This window comes from Chironomus tepperi, unplaced genomic scaffold (genome assembly GCF_022539635.2).
Source record: "Chironomus tepperi strain 1889 unplaced genomic scaffold, CSIRO-AGI_Ctep_v1 contig_306, whole genome shotgun sequence".
NCBI lineage: Eukaryota > Metazoa > Arthropoda > Insecta > Diptera > Chironomidae > Chironomus > Chironomus tepperi.
Genome location: NW_027226428.1, coordinates 229,460 through 252,468, shown reverse-complemented (window position 1 = coordinate 252,468; position 23,009 = coordinate 229,460). Strand labels below are relative to the sequence as shown.

The window sequence follows — 23,009 nt, the reverse complement described above, 5'->3', positions numbered from 1 at the left end:
AGTAAATAATTAAGATGCCTCTAAACAGCTCAATACCAATTTAATGGTACAGAAAGGCCACCCTTGCCTGTTTAGAATCCCCTCATTTTATCCCAAACCATTCCAAAAAATTGACATCATCATCAATTACTCCCCAATTCTTCCTCTCTGCTTTTAGCTTACAAGTCATCACAATTCATTTCGATTTAACATTATAACATGAGACGAGAATAAAAGGAATAAAAGAGAAAAGAACGAAAAATATAAAAAAATGTGACCAGATATTAAATTGGAATATGAGTTTTATGAATACATACACATTGAGTCTCATGTGCTGTTTATGAATATCTTTTCTACATACCATATTATGAGTTTCTTTTCTTTTCATTTCTTGTTCTCATTCTTCTTTCTATCTCACTCTTTGCCTTTTATTCTTCTTGTCCCGACATGATATGATATGAGAACTGTAAAATGAATGTGGATATATATATATATTTATATATCTGGATATAAGCAGTGCATAGTTAAGAATGGAAATAAGAGCAAGAAAAAAATAATCATTTTATTTGTTATGATGAAAAATGGTAGTTGGATAGGTCTTGGTAGATTGCAACTTCTTATGATGCATTAAAAAGGTTTTTTGCTATGTGAAAATTCAGTAAATTCTCATCTAGTGGATATTAGGACTTGCAATTCTTATGCTTAATACGATTGTAAGTTAGAGAGTTTATTGAAGCCAATCTTATACATGTAAAAGTTCATTTGATGTAACAATGTCGAGGAATTACAAAGAATGTGCAAATAAGACGGCACCGCATAGCAACTGATTGAACAGTAAATATGAAAAGTAAGGATGGGAGGTAACATGATGGAGAAAAGGGAATCTGGAATCGTAAGCTATATGCAGGTGAATCTGTCATAACTAGAGTAAATTTACGGTGGGCATTTGACTGAAAATTGAGAAAACTTTTTTTTGTGAGGTCATGAGTTCGATTCCTGTTAGAAATCTATTTGTTCTTGTAAGATTAAAGGTTGTCTGAACAGCCTTCCATTGAATGAGCAGCATAAGTTTAGGACTTTTATCAAATTCTTCTCATTACTTTCTAGTTTATTCAACAGTATCAGGGTATACTCCTTTTTCCTACTATTTCTAGAACCATTGTCTACAGAAGTGCTTTCTAAAGGATTTGAACAATCTCCAAGTGGACTAGGATGTGGTTAGCCGACCCTATGTCCTTTAATAAGCTTAAAAATTTATGAAACATGCCAAAGAATGCCAACTGGACGTAATGTTGATTTATCGCAGCCTGTTCCAAGTCTGTTACACTCTAGATACCCATGAAGGACTTTAATGTAGTAGACATAGGCAGAACGCTCCCTAGAAGATAGGTAACTTCAATAGTTCCATCTAAAATTGCACGTAATAACCTGAACACAGCCCTATAGCATCACTTAGTTAAATAAAATCGGACAATATCGTTTAAAAACAGAATGAAATGTAAAGTGCAACAACAACAACAACAACGATACAGTCATGTGAATAAAGGAAATACCAATGTGAGATAATATGAGAGCATCAAGCAGCAGCAACAGAAGTTTAAAGAAGAAAATAAATACGAGAGTAGCATAAAGAAGAACAGCCAAGAATAAGATTTGCTTTAATCTCTTGCGATTTTGCCTTGAAACAACACCACGAGAAAAAGTATAAAAAAAGTAAGCAAGCGGATGAGAAAAAGTCAGCAGCAATAAAAAAGAGAAGTAACAAGTATTGATTGAAAATGATTTTATGGACCTTAGCTGCATGATGCATTGATGATTGAGTATGAGAAAAATTTTAGTCACTAATTGCTGACGGAAGCTAGAATCAAATTCCTGCATTCCTGTAGCACTTGAAGTTCCTTCTATGCCTCCTGTGGAATTCAAAAATTTGCTCGTGTTAAAAATTCTTTTGAGAATATCCACATTGCATTTATTTGATTCCACTGAACTTTTTCATTCTCATCTCAGTTTCAAGTGCTCTCATTAATCACTCAATTAAGTTTTGCGGCAACAAATTAAGTTAAATAATCTTTATTTTTTTTTTGTTGTTTTGAGAGTTCTTTGTAATTTGAAAATTATTTCTTTTTAACTAAATTGAGATTGTTGAACAAATTTTTGTTGCTAATTTACTGTGTAAAGTGTGGGTGTTCATTGCATTAATTTTTTTTTGTTAAGAAGAGATTCTTTTATTTTTGAGGGGGCTGTGTGAATTGAATTTTGAAGAGTTTGCTTTCTGGTTTGATGAAAGTTTGAGAACTTAAAGTTGTAATTTTTCGACTTTAATCAACTTTAAGTAGAACTTTTGGATTTTTTGTTGAAATTTTGGATTTTTTGTTGAACTAAAGGATGTGGACGTGCAGCGAAGTGTGACAAACAAGCCAACAAAGTAGGATATACGGTTGCTTTTGGGAATCTAGTCCATAACACAAGGGCTTGCGTTTGAGAGCACGGCTGAATGGAATATGGACGTTTTTGGCTCTGTTTCGTTAGCAACAGCAGCATTGATGAACAGCTAGGGTTCGGAAATCTACAGTTACCTACACTTATCTACAGTCCAGAACAGCCGAGTTAGTAATGGTCTTTAGGCGTGATTGGCAAGTGCCAAACCACAAATCTGTCTTTTACATTTTCTTTATATTTATATCAGACTTATTATGGTCAATAAACACCTATCTACATCTACATCTACTAAGTATGAATTGTTCCACTGATATTTGGGCTCTTTAGACCAGTGATGGGTAACCTATGTGCCATGGCACACTTTTGTGGATGCATTAGTTCTTGAAAATGGCATGAACCGTGTGTCGTGTGGGTTCTATGTCCATTCTTACCACCAATATGTGTCGTGGACAATAAAAGGCTGCATACCATTGCTTTACACTTCTAACTGTACCAATTCATAAAATATATAGTCACAAAACCACTTAACATGCTTTAACATCCATTATAAATTAACCATAAATTCTAGAAATAATATAACCTGCCATTCTCCTACTCATAAACCTGTAAACAACATCACTCAGATCATTTTTCATAATTTTCTGCATATTTACTGCCCGGAACTACTGACGATAACAACCAGTTGATAGATAAACAATGAACATCATATTTTACTTATACACATGTTAAACTTTTAATGAAAGCCCATCCAATGATATGAAATATCGGAAATATCTTGACATGTGCTTATCTTTTACATGGAAATTTATGCAGAGCTTAGAGGGATGTACGGAAATGATGTAGCTGTAACATAGCTCCAGTGTAATGATTAGTATCAAAATCATGAACCTCCTCCCCCTCACTAAATGTTACATCATTTCCGAACATTTCCTTACTGCCTTCTCTACTTCTATATAATCATTCCAATTAAAATCAGCTCTACACTTACTGAAATTATTACAATTTATATGATATTAATAATAGCATTTAAGTAATTCTGTATAAGAACTGCTAAGTCATTTATTTACCATATAATATTGCACATTCAGGTTCATGTTGATTGAGTAGACATTAAGATGATTTTTATCCTTTTTGCAATCATGATTAATATGATGGAAATATGAATTATTGTTTAGCGTTTCAATTAGTAAAAGACATTGGTTGATTGTGCCTGCCTATAAAGGCCCGAGTGACATAAATGAAGAAGGCTCTGCTATGGAGAGAACCATGTTCCGACTAGGAGCCTAGGTTGCTATAAAATGCTTTTCACCTGACTCTGTTGCTGGCTGTATCACAAAGCTTGTACAAATTCTCAGTTTTGACATCTAGCTGGCATTCCTTCATTACCATCCTGCGCCATGTTGCTCTTGGAGAACCTGGACGCCTATTCCCTTGTGAATTTCAACCAAGGGCAGTATAGAGAGCTTGTGTCTCTCCCCCAGCTACAACACTATTCCGTAATTGACACCAAATGCAAACAGACTCCATGTGCCGTCCATATGGCTGCCAAAAGTAGTCGGCTTCCATTTGATATTAATGAAAGAGGTTCAGCGAAGCCTTAAAAGCTCCATGACGAACCCTTCTTCATTTGTGTCGCTCGGGATGATCTGAAGCCTTTTTCATTGAAAATTAGAAATTAAAAGAGAAATTCGATTGAAGTTTAAAATTAAAATTCTAATAATAAGAGCTTATTTACATCAAGTCGTAAATTATTGCGAGGAAATTGTGCCTCAAAATAAAAAATTTTAATACCATTGGGGAGCTTGTAAAGTGAGTAAATTCTGAAAAAGTTTTATGATTATTTTTAGAAACGGTTTCTTTTTGACATTTTTGGAAGTATTTTCGTCATCTCAAGTTGATGGTTTTAGATAACAATGGAAATCTTTTCTTTGTTTAGAATTTGGAAGGGCTGTGGGTGGAGGTAGAATTAAGCTGAGTATACATATTAATGATGTTACGGTTTATTTTTGAAAATACATAATTTTTGGGTATAAAATTATCATTTTAGGATGTAAATTTAGCTAGGAAAAGTAAGAATAAAATTTTAACGTGGATGTGGCACATACTGCAAAAGGACTGCTGTAGAAAATTTTTTGTAAAGGGTCTAGACCTCGATTTTATTCTTAGTTGGAGTATAACTTCCCATTTTGTCAGTTTGTTTCCAAGTTTAGTACTTTTTAACTACCAAATCAAGTCCAAATTTGTTCTTAACTACAGACTTAAGAGTTGTCAGATTAATGCTTTTAAAATGGTGCCTAGCTGTATCATGGTAGCTTTAGTCTTAGCCCAACCAATATCTAGGTAGGTGTAGACTCTGTCAGAGGCGTAGCCAGGAGAGAGGCATTGGGGTTACGAGCCTTCTTCCGAGAATTGAAAAACCGTCATTTATTTCTAAAAACAACGGTCGGGTTCCTCTAAGTAACATTTTCAGGCTATACGCCCTTTGACTCTGTAAAGCAAAATATCGAGATTGCTGGCAATTAAGGAACCATATCTGGCTTGCTTCTTGACAAATTCGTTCCTTATTTTTTTTTTAAAATTATGGATTATATTGATAGAACCACCTGTATGTATCATTGATGAGGTTGCGGTTCTGAATAGATCTCTAGAATTAGTGAAGCAAGTATATAAGGAAACTTGACGCGTACCTGATAAGAAATTTCATTTTAAACACTGATTTCATGAGAGTCGAACCCTCATTCCTCCATAATTTGTGCTTGATATTCTATCTTTTCAATTACCAACCAACAAATGAGCATGTAATAATTGAATGACTCTGTAAACCTCACGTGGCTTCAAACTTATTATGCTTCATTCCAATCTTCAATGCAAGAATGCAACAATGTTGATGCACATTGTTTTAAAATAAAACTTTATTGTCATAAGCTTTCATAAGGATTATTGTGGATGAAAAAAGTTTTTTTTTCTCATCGACTTGAAAAGCTTTTTTGGATGAAAATTTCTGTAGTCCTGGTCGAAAGCTTCTTTTATCCTGTTATCCAATAACTTTAGAACAATGTTGCTAAAGATTATTTTATGTACTTTTTTTCTGACCATAATTCTGTGAGTTAGTTGTCGGTGTTCTTCATTCTCAACATCATTCGTTTACTTGCTATTATAAATGTATGTTGAAATAAGTAATTCTGTATATTTTTTCATTCTTTTATTTAAAGAAATGGAATGAAAAAGAAAGAGAGAAAAGTGTAAGAGGTTTTTGATCTTTTTCACATAACTCAATGTGAATCTTGTGTGAGATTATTATTATTCTACATTACATTATTATATGTACTCTCCTTCCTACCATCGCGCTCTGTCTTCTTTATTTTTATATTTTATTTCATCTTTTTTTTCAAACATAATTTTTTATTGGTTTCAATTTCTTCATACCTCGATTTTCGTTACTTCTTACAATATTTTTTTTTATGCGCACATTACAGAATGAGAATCTGCTGAGAACAAAAAATACAGTAAGACATGTATGAAAGGAATCAGGGAGTAAGAGAGAAAGGTAGTGAATATATATGTACACTTATTATGTAGCATAAGGCATTAAAAATGAAGCGCTCATTTGACAATGTTTTGAGAATATAAACAGCCATTAATATGAGAAAAAGGCAAAAGGTAGAATGTTGAATGAATAAAAACCCTTAGGTGAAAATTCGGGATGTGAAGTAAATTCTAATGTTTGAGTCTAATTTGAGGTTAAAATGTGATTTTTTGGTAGCTTTTCCGAGCAACACAAATGAATAAGGATCCGCTATCTTTATTTATCTCTATTATTAACATCAAATTATTTTTGGTAGCAAATGGACACCAAATAAAGGTGGCTTCCATCTGGTGGCGGTTGGCAAAAGAAGTTTTGTGGAACCTTGAAAGCTCCGTGACGGAATTTGTCATTTTGTGAAGCTGTGTGAAGCTGAAAATTGAGGAGTATCAGGGAGAATTTAGGGGTGTAATGTGAAGTTATGAGAAACCGACTGAAGCTGAAAATTCTGAAGATGGGCACCACGGGCGCTTCCAAATACACTAGTATTCTTCGAACAGACAACGAGGATGTTTTCAAGTTGAACATGCTCCATTATATTGATGCTCATTGTTTGTTTGGTTTAACAGCTTTTGATTCAAGAAATATCGTTGATGAAATGAACGATTCTGGAAGAAAATGTCATATCTACAGTGAAGCGAATATTTCTGTGAAGAAAGCGACTTGGCATGCAAATTAAACAAAATTTGGAAGCATTTTAGTTGCTTAATAAGACAAAAGTATGTTGGAAGTTCAAAACGGAACTGCTTAGTTCCAAAAATCATTTGATTGACGACTGAAACAGCAAAATTGTCTTTAAATGCTCATAATTCAATAATGGACTGATGAATATCCAAAATTCTTTCAGGTTTCTTTAGTATGAACAAAATGCTAAATATTGGAAGCAGCAGTTCTGTCTTTTTAGGCCTGTAACATCATTTTTCGTTTTTCAAATTTTTGTAATCAATCTATTTAAAAATTCATATTTTTTAAAAACAACAACAGCTACAAATATGCAGTAAGTACTAAAAGATCAGGTTTTCAAAATACTTTCAGCCAATGTCAGCAAGCATTGATATTATTTGAGTTTTAATGTTTTGTAGCGAAAAAAATTTCAATTTCTATGTGAACCAAAAAAACTTTTTTTGAATTTTGTTAAAATTTATGAATTTCTCCATTGATTATTAGATACTGGCTGGTAGAACTTTGAAAATCTAGTCTTTTGGTACTTACTGCATATTTCTAAAAATATTCATTTAAAAGTTGATTGTTTACAAAAATAAAGCACAATAAGTGATGTTACAGACCTGAAATGCTGCTTCCAATTTTAGCATTTTGTTCGTACTAAAGAAACAAAGAATTTTGGATATTCATAAGTCCATTATTGAATTATGAAAAAGACCATTTTGCTGTTTCAGTCGTCAATCAAATGCTTATTGGAACTAAGCAGTTCCGTTTTGAACTGTCTTATTAAGCAACCAAAATGCTTCCAAATTTTGTTTAATTTGCATGCCAAGTCGCTTTCTTCACAGAAATATTCGCTTCACTGTAGATATGACATTTTCTTCCAGAATCGTTCAAATGATGAAAGAATTACAATTAAACGTGAATTAATATAAAATAGAGCAGTAGTGTGCGTTCATCGGGGCATAATGGTCTAGGATAGGACCAAATTCAATGAAACCCAGCTCCACTCAAAGCTCACCCTAGCCTAAATCCATATTCATCTCTTTTTTTACACCAAGTGCCTTTCAGGATTAACAATTCATCTATTCATAATAAATGTAAAAAGTTCTCACAAGGAACAGAGCAGAACAAAAGGACAAAAATAGAATCGCTTGAGGAGGCACAATACAAGAAAGGATTCAACTTTTTTTTTCTCCCTTTGTCAACTTTCTTTTCGTTTCTTTCCCACTCAAAAATTAAAATAATATTGCGATTATGTACCGTTTTGTATGCTTCTGAGGTTTTCTTTTCATTTCTTTGAGTATGAGAGATGGAAAGAGAGGACTAACAAAAAAGGAATAAAAATTAGCGCATATTACGATGAATGTACCGCTTACGCATTCTCCAAACACATAAAAAGCCACAAAATTTCACGCTTTTATAAATTTTTAATTCATTTTAATTTCGCCCCTCAATATCATACCATATTATCATCATAAAGCGATGCTCGCGATAGAACATAAAAAAAAGTATGCGGCATATTTCTCTCTTGAGATCTCATTTTTTACCCCCGTAGGGTATGTTCAACTGTGTTTACACAGCAACAGCACCAACAAAGAGAAATGTGTATAAGATGCTCAATACATTGCGCGCACTTTTTTTTATGTGACTTTTAATAATTTTAATGATTTCTTCCATGGAAACTGACTGCTAATAAAAATGCAGACATTAAAAAATTGAAAATATACTCAGTTTTTGCGTGCTTGGTGTGTCTCTTCTTTCTCACTGTTGCCTTTATGCTCCTTCTTACATCTGTTGAGATGTTATTGACGTCAATTTCATGATTATTGTGTATTTACTTGCACTTTTGTGCAAGCAAAGTGTTTTATGGCCACACGAAGGTGCAAGTGGAATTAAATGTGCAGAAAAGAGGCTGGTTTTGTAGGTCCATAAAAGTGTTTTTCAATAAAAGTTAAATAATTGGCCGTGGCAATGGAATTATGTTTGATGAAGAAGTTGTGGATGGCAGAGGAATGAACAATTTGGATGTGGAGATGAATTGTGTTGAATTTAGGGAGTTGGATTAGTTCTTGACTGGTCCTTAATTAGGTTATGACTTGCTAATACACATTTAAGGATCTATATATCAACCCCTGAGTTACAAGCTGTGGCAAGTCTTATCACCTGGTATGGCTGCTATACATTAACTAGTTTTCTGTGCTACTCGGATTCTACTCTTAAATACAGTAGATTAATTTAGGATAAAGGTGTAGAGATCTGGATGATTGCGTACTTTAAAGTATTTCGTCATGGTAGAGAACATCATGTCTTACAGCTATTTACAAAGAACCCGATTCCCAGAATTGATGTTATTTATCTAGGTTAAGTAAACGAGAATCACCCTAACGAGTTGTATAGTCAGAACAACGAAGAAGCATCCGAATTTGACTTAACTATAAAGTGGCGATGAAGCAGGTCAAATTAAGAATTTTTTTAGTATAGAAGTGCTGCTATCGAAAGATAGAGCTGTCTACAGACGTTCTTTAAACGCGGCAATGGGCCTCCGTACACCCTAGCCAAGGAAGTAAATAAGTAAATATAGAATTGCTACGTCAATCCTAAAATGCTTCAATATTACTAATATAACTTATTCCTTACTAGAAAAACATCCACAAACAGCTTCAACTAAGCGCCTTAGTAAATGCCTTCATTATAAATTCACTCAAAATTCTATCGGTGTTTCCGTTCTAGGAAGCATACTTAAAAAACTAAACAAAATGCAAGAAGCATAAACATCCAAACACAATAATCATCTTTATCAAGTAAATTTATCGCATAATAAGCATAATCATGTACAACATATACATAAACATACGCACAAATATTCATTATGTTAATGTACAGCCTATTATGTATTTATGTTAAGTATACATAAGGCACATATATGCCTTATTATGCTATAGTATAGAATAGAATATGCCGAGGATATAAATAGGAAATTATGAAAATTAGAGACAATCATCAAAAAGATTGTTGATGTTCGAGGAAGTACTATAAATAATGAGTCACATTTGGTGTTAAAATCTACTTGATTTAACCAAAAATTAAAACAATTAAAATTCATAAGCGATAAAATGAATGGGGAATTTTAGGTTATGTTAAGGGGGTGCAGTCTATGACTAGAATATTCATGATTTCATCCGAAAGTTCAACGTTCAGTCGATGACTTACATTTTATGCCAACTCATTGCTAATCGATTCCGTTTGGAAAATTTACTTTCATTCATCAATCAACCTTAAATCCACAGCTCATCATCCGCACGAAATTTTTATTTTTTGTTTTGTTTATCGATTTACTTTAAATCCGAGCAAGAATTGTGTAGTTGCTACACATGTTTCGTGTATTATACATGAAAAGTTCATTTTCAGAAGGAAGTCGTCGAATGTGAAGTGAAACTATTAAATGGCTAGACAGTCTTCTTCTTCCTTCCATTTCTTCGCCTTCGCTTGCATCGAAAAAAAGAAGTCTTTTTTTTGTCTTGCAGTCAGCAGTGGATAATGGAATGAAATGGAAGTTTTTTGTCATGATTAATTTTTATTTATTGTTTGAGTATTGAATGAGTTGGGGTGGCAGAGATAATTTGTGGAAATCACTTATTTTTTATGATGCGATTTTCCACGAGAATGATGTTAATTGATGATTCTGTGAATGAAGCTGAATGAACTTTAGGAAAGGTGAAGTGTTGTTTATTTGTTGTTTTTCTGAGAAATATTTTGTTGACATAAGTGTGTGACTGGATGGGTTTTTGGAAAATAATTCAATGAATGTAGTAAGTTGGGTGTTTATATCATTAATTTTGATGTAAGGTTGGCATGGAGAATAAGTTTACTTACTTACTTACTTACTTACTTCGCTGGCCGTACAGATCGTGGCTCTATCACTGGCTACCGCTTGCCAATTAGCGAGAGAATAAGCTTAAGCAAGTCAATTGTAAAGGTGAGCTTAACAGACTTGGTGACATACTTGGGTCTTCGTTGTAAGTCTAGTCCTGCTTTCCTTACCATCCGTAGCTGATTGGGGAAATCTTATCTTTAGATAAGGTGCTTTGAATAAGCTTTTACTCTATCCTTTATGTCAGCTTCAGAGTTGACTTTCGGCTTCTGCAATTGTTGACCTTTTTCTTTGTGTTTTGATGTAATTACTGAAATATGGTGTGATTCGAGCCTAAGCAGTTAAACATATATGATTTTTTTGAAGGACTTGTAGTCCTATTAATGGTGATCACACAAATGTCATCAAAGAAATGGTTCGAATCCTACTAAATTGGACACCTCAAATCAAAATTAATTTGAAGAGTCAATGAAACAATGTTGATAAGTACAATATTGTCAAAGCTGATATCTAACACTTTTGTAAAGCAAAATTCAAACAAAGCTTGAAGTCAATTTTGATTTAGTGGACAACTTGACATGATGTCTAGTGAATAGACTGGATCTATGGTCGACAACATTACTATGAACAACCATGCAAAAATATTTTTAATATCTTATTATTAAGTAGTTCCTGATGACATAACATGCAATTTTTACCAAACAACTAAACCCATTGTCCTATTGTATAATGATCCTTATTATATCCTAAAATTCCTAATCTCAAATAAAGCCTCATTTCCTAGTCTCTGTAAATCCTACCTCCCAATGAATTACTAAGCAGATACAAAATAACGTTTATATCACGAAAAAGCATGTAACCTAATAGAAACAATAGCGCAACGAAGGCATACAAAAAAAAAGTTTCAATAGAATGAAAAAAGCTTTTTGTTCAACGAGTGGTGGCAGGAGCAGCAGCTAATGTTATTGTTGTCTTTTTAAATAAAACATGTACTAACAATATGTAAACAGTTCAGCATTATTCTGTATTATGTTGAATATTTTCAAAATGCTATGCCAAAAGCAATGAAATTTAAAAGCATAACTGCACAATTAGAAAAGCTCAGACGGCTTGAAAATCGTTGAGGTTTGAAGAAATGTCTACAGTGTCATTGTGGAAAATTTTCACCCATCATAATTACATCGCAAGTCACAAAAAATTAGCAGAACAATTTTGAAAATTATGTAATATTTGCTGTTTTTTTTGGAAACGACAACGAGCGTAGACGACAACGAATGGTGATGGGTGAGCATGAAAAGTAGCAAAACAGCGAATTTTCACATTCAACGACAATGATGATGATGACGACGAGGATGTTGAATAAGCAAAGTAAGGAGAATTGAGGGGGATGTTTGGGTTTTTGGAATGACTTTTTTCTTTGAATTTATTAGTTCCAAAATTTAGAAATAAATCATCAATTCCTCCAAACTAGGGCACATCCAAGCCTCGCATTCCTGCCAATCATGTGCTTTTGATCTACAGATCTGTAGGTTGTGACCTTAAAGTTACAGCAATCTGAAATAAGTTTAATCCAGACCTGCAATTTCAAACTTCATCTACAGCCATGATAATCATATCCTTTAGATCCACAGGTACAATAAGATGAAATCATCAATTCCATCAAACTAAGGCACATCCAGACCTTGTACCCCTGCTAGTCATGTCCTTTTGATCCAAGAATCTGTAGATTGACACCTAGCTGTTCTCGAATCCTGAAATGAATTTTATGCAGACTTGAAATTTCAAACCAAACCTTCCTTCAATCCAATCATCCCCCTGTGCAAGCAAAGTATGTTGTACGATTTGAGGAACGAGGATTGGGGGTGAGGCTCATACGATAAAATATTCACACATGTATTCACATTAGAAATGATTACAAACTGCCGCTTTTTCATAAAAAAAGCCTTACTCTATTTCCATTTCTTCCCCATTCTTCCTTTCTATTCTTTATCATATACACACGACTCGACTGTTCTTCTTCACATCTTGTTCTACGGTATGAAGGAGAAAAAAAAGCTTTTTAACTTGGGATGTTCATGCCACATATATTTTCCTTCCTAAAGTGACGCTTTTTACATACAATAAACGGTAAATATGTGAACATATATGTATATACATATTGCGCGATATAGTCTCTCTTTCTCTCTCACTTACGTACGTATAGAATGAAAAATAATAAGAAAAAGAGGCATACAGAGAAAAAAAAGCCTCAACGCGCGATGCCTCAATATTCCTTTTTCTATACCCATTTTTTTCCGTTGTTGCTTATGCCGTTCGTTTGTAATATTCTGTATGTGATGTGTATATATTATGCCTGATGATGATGGTGGGAAAAAAAAGCTCATACAGTTAGCTTTGCACGTACACAATTTTGCTTCCATTTCAACCCCTCCATCCATGCGATTTTCATATGTTGTGTATATATATGATGGGGTTCATAAAATGATGATCGAGGTGGGTGTGCGAAAAATTGGGGCCATATTCATTCACATATAAGCAAGTTTGAGTAGATAGATATAAAATATATATATATAGATTCCATATATACATCGGCAAAAATATGAAAAATATGTGAAGCGAATATGGAATGAGTGGAAAAAAAATGGATGTGGCTGGTTTTTCAATTGTGCATGCGAATAGGCTCAGAAATGTTAAGCCATCATGTACATATCTATATAAATATATATAGAGAGAGACAGAACGAATAAGAGTGGAAATATAAGCACAATGTGATTGGGAAATATGTGTATTATATGATGGACTTTTTAGTCGGGATATTTGTGGGAATGAGGATTTGATGGATATGCAGTTTGACGGTTTGGGCATCTCTTGTTAGTGTCTTAATACGGTGTATTGAGTTAGAGTTGGTTTGGAGTATCTACCCAGAAATCACACGTCTATCTAAGTCCCGTACCTAAAGAGATTCTGCCTTTTCTATGTCAAGTGTCTTTCGGGCTACTTTAGTGAGCAGGTTATGACCATGAGGTCGATAAGCACCAGAAACAGATTTATCTCGGAAGGTACATCTATGCCTTTTCAACACTATTGTGACTACTTTCTGGATGCATATTTGTGACTTCTGCAGTGACAGGAATAAATCAAGCCTCATCATTAACTTTAAAGAATGTCCACAAAATGCTCCCACAGCACATCCCCTAAGCTTATAACTTTCCAAACTTACTTTCATTTTCACATACAGCACAAGCGACAAAACGTTTTTTTTTCCTTCCTTTTTCTGTGAATATAATCGATTTGAGTTGTTAGAACTTTGTGATGCGCTGCTTATATATGTGCATGGACATATATTTGATTATATTTGAATTTATGGTCGCGTTTTTTTCAACTCGCTTGTTATGTGCAATGTGAATTGAATATTATGCACATAAAAATCATCAACAGCGGAATTATTAGTGCTATCAGTTTTCATTGATTCTCATGTTTGCGTTGGTGGATGTTTGACTGAAAATCAGCTTAAATTTCCATGACATAACTGACAATCGATTTCATTTTATAATTAATTAATTTATTAATTAATAAGTTAAAATTATTCAAGTTAGTCAATCAGTGCTGAATGTGATTTAATAAAAAAAAATTGATAAATTATTGTATAAATGTCAGTGGTATTGTTTGCATTTATATTTAGAGGAAATGACAATTGTGCGGTAAAAATAATGAAAATGTGATGGAATTGACTTATATAAATAAACTCGAGAAAATATATTTCTATAAATATTTTCTACATGAATAAATTGTTTGTAATGCTGTAAAATAAATATAAAGTATTTTTAGATCAAAATTGTCACAACGTGTTGCATCATCGATGAATGTCACCCTAAGTTCAAGTTATGAATGAATGTGGTGTAAATTTTTATGGTTTCAGGGATGATTTCTAGGTTTGGTGACTGTTTGGAATAGATTAACATGTGGTTGTACTAATCGGCTTCCTTAAGGTAACTACTTCAGACTTTGTGGATGGCAAATGATCGCGAGGAAGACCGAAGAATTCCTGAATTGAATGTGTCCTGTATATTCCGAACTGGCAGAAGGTTTTGAAGTATAGAGCTGTCTTTAGACATTCCCTATGCAAGGCAATGGGCCCTTGTGTGCCCCAGCCAAGGAAGTAAGTAAGTAAATATACTAATCGGCTACCAAGTGACTGTCAGCACCATGCAGAAATAGACTCTTTACAAACATTTGAAGGTCCCAGCCTTATGAGCATACAATGAGATACCACATACATCAAAACAGCACTCGACACACAACATGATCCAGTATTTAACCCATGACTTTAGTATGTATGATCAGTGTTCTACCATTTAGGTCGTTGATGCCACTTTATCACTTTTATGTATGATGATCATGTATGCCCCATAGAAATATCCAAATTGAAACATTTTTTACATTTATAATGTTTGAAGTGCTCAGCCTTATGAGCAGAAGGCATTGCATTGCTAAAGACCTCAAAACAGCACTTAACACACAACATGACCGAGGTTTGAACTCAGGATCTATGGTAAGTATGGCAACGTAGGCATTTTGTAGAGAATTTGGAATGATCCAGCAGATCATCGATCGCAGTGCTGTTGCTATAAACAAGCCCTACATTACATTCTATAAAATTTTTTGGTAACGCTCTATTATATAGACCACTGATATCATTTCACTTCTTTTATGTTGCTGATCATATGTCCACATCCAAATTTAAATACTCAAAAATCAATAACTCAATAATTATATAGTGCTGATGCTACTCTGAGACTTCAAAACTCATACCAAACCATCACACCATAAACACCTTCCAGGAAATAAGTCTGTAATGTACAGCAACATCAAGTGTAGTATTAAACACGTGCCTATTGTTTTTTGCTCTTAAAAGTGATCGAAAGAAATTTATTTTATCAATTTTTAAATTAACATAACCTGTCTTAAGGTTTCTTATAAAAACATCCAAAATATAAATTAAATAAGACATAAAAGATCCATCAATGAGGACCACATGATTCCTCCTCATCAACACACGCACAATCCTGATCATTATCACAATCATCCTCATCACAATCAATTTCACACGCCTTATATTCTTCAATTAAATTCACAATGCCTTCTTCAGCAGCACAAAACTCTTGCTCGTCCATACCCTCGCCCGTATACCAATGAATAAATGCACGCTTCTGAAACATTGATCGATATTGACATAATAGTCGTTGAAATAGAAATTGTATAGCTGTTGTATTTGAAATGAATGTTGCTGATAATTTCAATCCACGCGGTGGAATGTCACAAATTGCTGTCTTTATATTGTTCGGTACCCATTTTGCGAATGAATCTCTATTCTTGTCCTGTATTGCCAGCAATTGCTGATCGATTTCTTTTGTTGAGACAAGACCACGAAATATGGCAGCGCATGTTAAATACTGACCTTCATTTGGATCAAATGCAGCCATTTGATTTCGACAATCGAATAATTGTGAGACTAAATCGCATGTTGTTACTTTACGATATAATTCACTGCATTTTGATGCGAGTGGTGCAAAGCCTGGTATAAAGAAATGAAGATTTGGAAATGGACACATATTTGTCATCAACTTTCGTAGGTCGGTATTTAATTGTCCAGGATATCGAAAGCATGTTGTAATACCAGCCATTGTCATGGCAACTAAATGATTGAGATCGCCGAGTGTTGGATTACAAATTTTCAATGTGTGATAACAAATGTCGAAAAGTGCTTCATTGTCAATACAAACAGCTTCATCCGAGCCATTAATCATTTCCGACAATGTCAAAATTGCATTGTATGGTTCGACAACCGTTTCAGAGACTTTAGCCGATGGTATTACTGAATATGTGTTGACAATACGATCTTGATACTCGTCCTTTAGCTTATGCATTAATAAACTTCCCATTCCACTGCCCGTACCACCACCAATTGAATGCATCATTTGAAATCCTTGTAGACAATCACAACATTCAACTTGCCGTCTCGTCGCATCCAAGACACAGTCCATTAGTTCAGCACCTTCAGTATAATGACCTCTCGCCCAATTATTTCCAGCACCGCATCGTCCAATAACAAAACAGTCGGGATTAAAGATTCGTCCATAAGAGCTGCATTTTATTTGATTTAATGATGCTGCTTCCAAGTCACATAAAATTGCACGCGGAACAAAAATATCTTTTGGACCGGAATCATAATAGACACTGAGACGTTGAAATGGAAGTATACTGTTGCCATAAAAATGTCCACATCGATTGATGTTGTGCTCTTCGGAGATTATTTCCCAAAACTGTGAGAAGAAAGGTTGATGAGATTTTTTTTTCTTTAAAAAGTGATTTTTAATGTGAAATTTTTTTATGAGGTTGAAATGCGAAAGGAACTGAGTGTTTGGGTGGTTATTGATGCTTGTTCCTTAATAATAATGGAAAAAGATTTGATCTGTCGTAAAAAGAATGAGAAAAGTCGTTTATTACCCTTTCACCGACTTTATTGCCGCATTGACCGACTTGAATTGAGACAATTTCACGCATTTTGATGAGGATGTCTTGGAATTTGATACTTTTGAAGGAGATATTGAGATTTACTGGAAATTTTGAATTTTGAGCCAAAAGTTTGATGACAAATTTTGAATTTTGAAATTTAAATGATTTTTTTTTCTAAATTCAATGACTTCTGCGATTGATGAATTTGCTATTTTGGCACAATTTGAGTAATTTGGAGTATTGTTGATGAGCTTTCAAGGAAGATGAGATTCGCGAGATGTAGAATACAGTTGCTAAGTCAATGGTACGATGTTGTGTTAACAGTAATACTTAAAGGACTCATTATGACTACTTACTTACTTACTTCGATGTCCCTACAGATCAACTGTGATCCATGGCCTCCCTCAGATGTCGCCTAAAGCTGGTTCTATCGCCAGCTTCCGCCTGCCAAATGCAATGCTGTCTCTATCGACAGCTTCCTTCCAGGAGTTCTTCGGTCTACACCATGATGACTACAAGGCGACTGTATTTAGTCCATTTTAACGGTTAAAGTTCAATTAGGCAAGGACTTAATTTGAAACTTTACCAGTGGATCAGCCTTAGCTGGAGTTCTGAATCGCTCGAATTTAGCTTAAATCTTGTTCCTAAACAGGCAACGAACATGAATTTATGATACATTAAGACCCTTATAGTAACTAAAAGCGGCATCTTAGCCTGTTAGAGGTTTGGTATGAAAATAGCGAGCTGATTGAGTTTCAAATAGGACATGATCCTCTTAAACCCACCACGACCTTCAAATTTGCTTTTCCGCAATTAAAAAGCATCAAATTCCACTTCCTAAACCAATCCCATAGCCTTAAAAATCCAACAAAACTTCAATCTAAATTATAAATGTAAACCACTTAATCATCATCATTTTAACCAGTTTAACATCCACCATTAAAACCATAAACATATGCAACAATCATTCACAACAAATCTCAAAGCGTCAAAATTCCATAAACAATAAAAAGTCAACAAGAATGCGACATTCAACAACTTTTTTATTGTTCTTAATGACGTTCAATTTAAAAGTTTATTCAAAACATTTCAGCATCCAATAAATTAATTCTGACAGTAATTTGAAGCTCAACAATCTATAAAAATGTCAAAACAGTTCAGAAACGCTCACACCGTACTGTCTGCATGTATAGTGTCTTTTTTTTTGCAGTTAAGATGAAAGAATTTTTCTTGCTTGGTCACTAAGCATCCACACAGTCAGTCACATGCATCATAGCACTCTGATTCATCGCTGCAACAATCTTCATCACAATCAAATTGACATGTCTCGTAGTATTCATCACATATGTCACAAACGATATTTCTAGCACGACGAAATTCTTCTTCCTCCATTCCTTCGCCTGTATACCAATGCATAAATGCCCGCTTTTCAAACATTCTGTCAAACTGTTCAATTAATCTGTACAAAGACATTCTTAGAATCAATAAACGTAATTAAGTTTTTTTTGGGGTCATTTACCTTCTGAAAATGACAGTGATGGCTGATGTATTTGACAATAATGTTGCTGACATGTCTACTTCTCTTGGTGGAACATCACAAATTGCTGTTTTTATATTATTTGGTATAAATCGTGCAAACATTTCCTTACGACAATGTTGTAAATCCACCATTGCTTCTTCAACATCACGAGACGAGACACGACCGCGAAATATTGCAGCACACGTTAAAAGCTTCTCATCGTGACACTCAAAATCAGCCATACGAAAATCTGGTGAGAAAAGTTGTTGGACGATGGATTTGACGGTGACTTTTTTATATTCTAAATTATTATGTGCGGAATCGAGTGGCGCATAGCCAGGTATGAAGAATTTAAGACGCGGATATGGACACATGTTGGTCATAATTTTTCTCAAGTCTGTATTCAATTGACCTGGATAGCGGAAGCATGTTGTGACACCGGCCATTGTTTTGCTAATCAGACTATTGAGGTCACAATGATTTGGCTTTGGTAGTTGTAGACTTGCCATAGAAATGTCATAAAGTGCTTCATTGTCAAACATGATCAGCTCATCAGCTGTAAAAACTAATTCGGAGATGCCAAGAATAGCATTGTAAGGTTCAGTAACAACTTGTGATACTTTAGCTGATGGAATGATTGAGAATGTATTGATGACTCTATCTTCATACTCATTCCTCAAACATTTCATAGCCAAACTTCCCATTCCACTACCAGTTCCACCACCAATCGAATGAACCATCTGAAAACCTTGCAGTAAGTCACAATTTTCAGCTTGAAGACGACATTTTTCTAAGACACATTCAATAAGTTCAGCACCTTCCGTGTAATGACCTTTCGAAAAATTATTTCCCGCACCATGTTTACCGGCAATCATATACTCAGGATTAAATAGTCGTCCGACTGGGCTGCATTTAAGTTCGGAAATTTGTGTAGGCTCAAGATCAACAGCCACACAACGCGGCACAAAACGACAATCTTGTGCACATTGAAAATAAATATTGAGACGTTGATATGGCAAAATGGAATCGCCATAAAAGTGACCACATTGATTAATGTAATGCTCATTTGAAATTTTCTCCCAAAACTGTAAAGAGAAGTTGAAATTAATTTGATATTTTGTGTCACCGAGCAGCACATTGTGGATGGTTTTCATTTTTTTTGGACATTATGCAGTATTTTAGCAAGGATCCCGATCGGCACACATTGAGCCACTCTAAGTATACTGCCACCTCGTCGCCGTGGTGGGAACATTTCAATTATTGAAGTAGATACTTAAGGATTATAGAGTCTGGAAACATGTCACATGACCTTCAACTAACTTATATCCTAAATACCCTTTCTAGACACCTAAATTACATTATGCTGCATTCTAACATCAATTGTCAACTAAGTTGTACTGCTCGGTCCACAAGACTCTCTCTTACCTTTTCCGCGATTTTATTTCCGCATTGACCCATCTGAATGAAGACAATTTCACGCATATTTGAAGTGTATCTTTGCACGACAACAACAAAGCTCCTTAATTGTATGTTTAATGACCGAAAAAATGAAACGAGAGATGTGCTAATGTTCTGTGTAAATCTCTTATTTTTTTTTTATTTCTTCTTCTAGATGTGTGTCTGTCTGACTGCTCGACGTGTCTCTTCTACTGATGTCTTACATAGACTTTTGATTTCAATAATATTATCGCGTATATGATGACGATGACTGCGGATTTTGTACTGCAAATTTTGTTTTTGTTGCTGTTGTTGTTGTTTTTTTAATTTTTTTGATGTTTCTAATTAAAAGAATTTATTTTATGACTTCATTTTTTAATGGTTACTATGATTAAATGATCTTATGGACGATTTAAATATTTCAATAAAGAAACTGCTAATTGACTTGTTTTCTAATGCTGCATTCTCGTAAATTACGTTGTATTTATTAAATTGTTGAGCATTTTGAATTAAATTGAGTCTTTAATTGTTGAGCACTTGATTTTTATAGTTTGAAATAGTAAATTTGTGGAAAAATTTAGATTTTCTCGTAAGTAAACATACAAATGTTGGCATTTTGGTACAAAAAAAACTTATAGTCAAATTGTTACATACTCGATGTTGCCACTATTGTGGCGTAAATGGGATGGAACCACAAAATTGTTTCATCGCGCTTGGATGGAATCCATAAGAAAAAAGACACCCTGGTGCTCCAAAAGCAACATTAATGCGGGAATGTCAATTACATGTCAAAACGGAGAATTTGTACAAGCTTTGTGATGTGGCCAGGAACAGAGTCAGATGGAAGGCCTTTTGCAATAGCCTATGCTCCAAGTCGGGACATGGCTCCAGTAAGTAAGTTTGTTCAAGACTAGATTGGACCCAACAAGTATCATAGTCAATTTTGTTCAAAACCCAATTATACCTGATTGGACTCAACAAAACTAAAGCAGAATCAGCTTCAAATTGTCAGAATCAAATTCGATTTTCAAAAACAATAAGAACTGATATAACAGATTAATGATGAACATTTATTGGATTAATAATTAAAATATAATAAATTAACATGCAAGCACCTTAATTAAATAATTACTTGTGCATAAAAATACAAATTTTTTTTATTTGATTTCAATAATTCATAAATGAAATAACAATAAATCAGGTAATAAATATTTATTGCACTTTTTTATACTATTTTCATTCATAAAATCACTTTTAAGCACCCAACAGTGAGTGAAAAACTCGATTCATTAAAATTGAGTTGACTTAAGCCATTTATGATCAGATGAGAGTAAGTAACAACTTTACAATTCTAATTGACATCATAAATAAATTTTATTATAGTCTATCATCCTACTCTGTCACTCATTTATAATAGAGACACAATTTCGTACATATATGTCTATTAATTACATAAACAGACAGGTTAATTCGATTTTATTGCAAGCAAACAAGTAGCATATGTCATATTAGAGTATTTTTTTATTTAAGTCTAATGAATGTACATAAATAAATCTTTTAGTTCTCCTACTTGTACGGGGAACATGATCTTACTTGTCTGTGCATGCTGTGCTTTATATGCTATTTTATGTACATTTTATCTAGATTGTAGTTTAAAAAATGATGAATAAATCCACATAAGAAAATATTTTATGAGTTTCAGATTTTGTTTCTCAGTAAACATCATAAAATTAAACCATCATGTATGCAAATTGATATAAATACTTCACCTTTGTGCTTGTATGGATGTGTACACATAATATATCTGTTTATTCTCATAGATATGTGCAATATAGATGAGGAAAAAATAAAAAAAATGATTCTTTCTCTCTTTCTCTTTTAATTTATTCATGAATGGAAAAATCATCGTCGATGACACTTTGTGAATATTATATGCATACGTATACATTGTGACTATTTTGTACTATGTATATGTACATTATATACAGGATTTGTTAGAATCAGAGTTGTAATCAGTGACAGGTCAGCTTAAACAGTCCACCTGTCACCACAGTTTGTAACCTGTTGACAGGCAGACAGATTTGGTCTGTCACAGGCCGGACATGTCGCAGGTCTCGCCTTTCACAGGTGATCCTGGTCAAATTTGTCTGTCTGTCACAGGTGTTGCCTGCCATTTGCAGACAGATTGGAATTGACGACTGGCCATCACCTTTGACTGGTCATGGCTATGACAGGCAGACAGATTTGACCTTTCGACATACCATCACCTGTGACATGTATCTGTCATCACAACTCTGGTTAGAATACATTGGGTTATTAATTTGGAATTTGGATTCGATGTCCGAAGCCGGTAAGCGACAAAAGTTGTCCAGTAAACATTCGTAGCAGCCTGTCATGGATTACATAATTACTTCGCTGGCCGTACAGATTAATAGTGATCTCTGGTCTCTTTTAGATTGTACCTAAAGCTGTCTCTATCCAACTATCCAACTAATTTCTAATACCAAGTGCAATACTGTTTCTATCGACAGCTTGGTTCCAAGAGTTCTTTGGTTGTACACGAGCCTGTCATCAGTAATTGCTGATTTTTGATGATATTTGGTGGTAATTTGCTACTTTCTTAAGTGTTACCAAAAAAGTTACTTTTGGTCTAAACTAGGTATCAATGCTGACCCCTTATTTAACGCTCAACAGAAATCATACAAGTCGATTTATAATACTTAAAACTCCTCGTTTGTGTCCATCCCTTGATGAAACCTGAAATTTGAATTAATAATTCCATTTTGAGATAAAAGCTTTAGCTTGTCAAAAACACCTAAAAATGCGCTTCCTACATAACCACACAACTTCCATCCTCATCCATCTATGTGTGTGCAAGTTCGTTCATTAAAAAAATTTTCCACTCTAAAACTTGTCATTTAGAAAAGTTAAAGCGCTAAAGTACATTCCATTTCATGAAAATAAAATTGTTAGAAGTAACTAGACGAGCGGGAAGATGG

At 34.1% G+C, this 23,009-nt stretch overlaps 2 protein-coding genes across 2 annotated transcripts; both read right to left on the bottom strand.

Annotated features, from left to right (window-relative positions):
• Positions 1-15,559: 15,559 nt before the first annotated feature.
• On the bottom strand, positions 15,560-17,102 carry LOC139092529 (tubulin beta-1 chain-like). The gene is made up of 2 exons (XM_070642952.1): positions 17,046-17,102; positions 15,560-16,861 (listed from the first exon to the last, which is right to left on the bottom strand). The coding sequence occupies exons 1-2, from the start codon at positions 17,100-17,102 to the stop codon at positions 15,560-15,562; spliced, it is 1,359 nt and encodes a 452-aa protein (XP_070499053.1).
• A 1,048-nt stretch (positions 17,103-18,150) lies between these two features.
• LOC139092532 (tubulin beta-8 chain-like) lies at positions 18,151-20,197 on the bottom strand. The gene is made up of 3 exons (XM_070642955.1): positions 19,999-20,197; positions 18,574-19,658; positions 18,151-18,513 (listed from the first exon to the last, which is right to left on the bottom strand). The coding sequence occupies exons 1-3, from the start codon at positions 20,053-20,055 to the stop codon at positions 18,312-18,314; spliced, it is 1,344 nt and encodes a 447-aa protein (XP_070499056.1). The 5' UTR covers positions 20,056-20,197; the 3' UTR covers positions 18,151-18,311.
• Positions 20,198-23,009: the final 2,812 nt, after the last annotated feature.

Coding starts and splice junctions, on each gene's coding strand:
- LOC139092529 (XM_070642952.1), bottom strand. CDS start 17,102: ATGCGTGAAATTGTCTCAATTCAAGTCGGTCAATGCGGCAATAAAGTC. Junction 16,862..17,045: donor GCAATAAAGTCGGTGAAAGG/GTAATAAACGAC, acceptor TTCTTCTCACAG/TTTTGGGAAATAATCTCCGA.
- LOC139092532 (XM_070642955.1), bottom strand. CDS start 20,055: ATGCGTGAAATTGTCTTCATTCAGATGGGTCAATGCGGAAATAAAATC. Junction 19,659..19,998: donor GAAATAAAATCGCGGAAAAG/GTAAGAGAGAGT, acceptor TTCTCTTTACAG/TTTTGGGAGAAAATTTCAAA. Junction 18,514..18,573: donor ATCACTGTCATTTTCAGAAG/GTAAATGACCCC, acceptor GTCTTTGTACAG/ATTAATTGAACAGTTTGACA.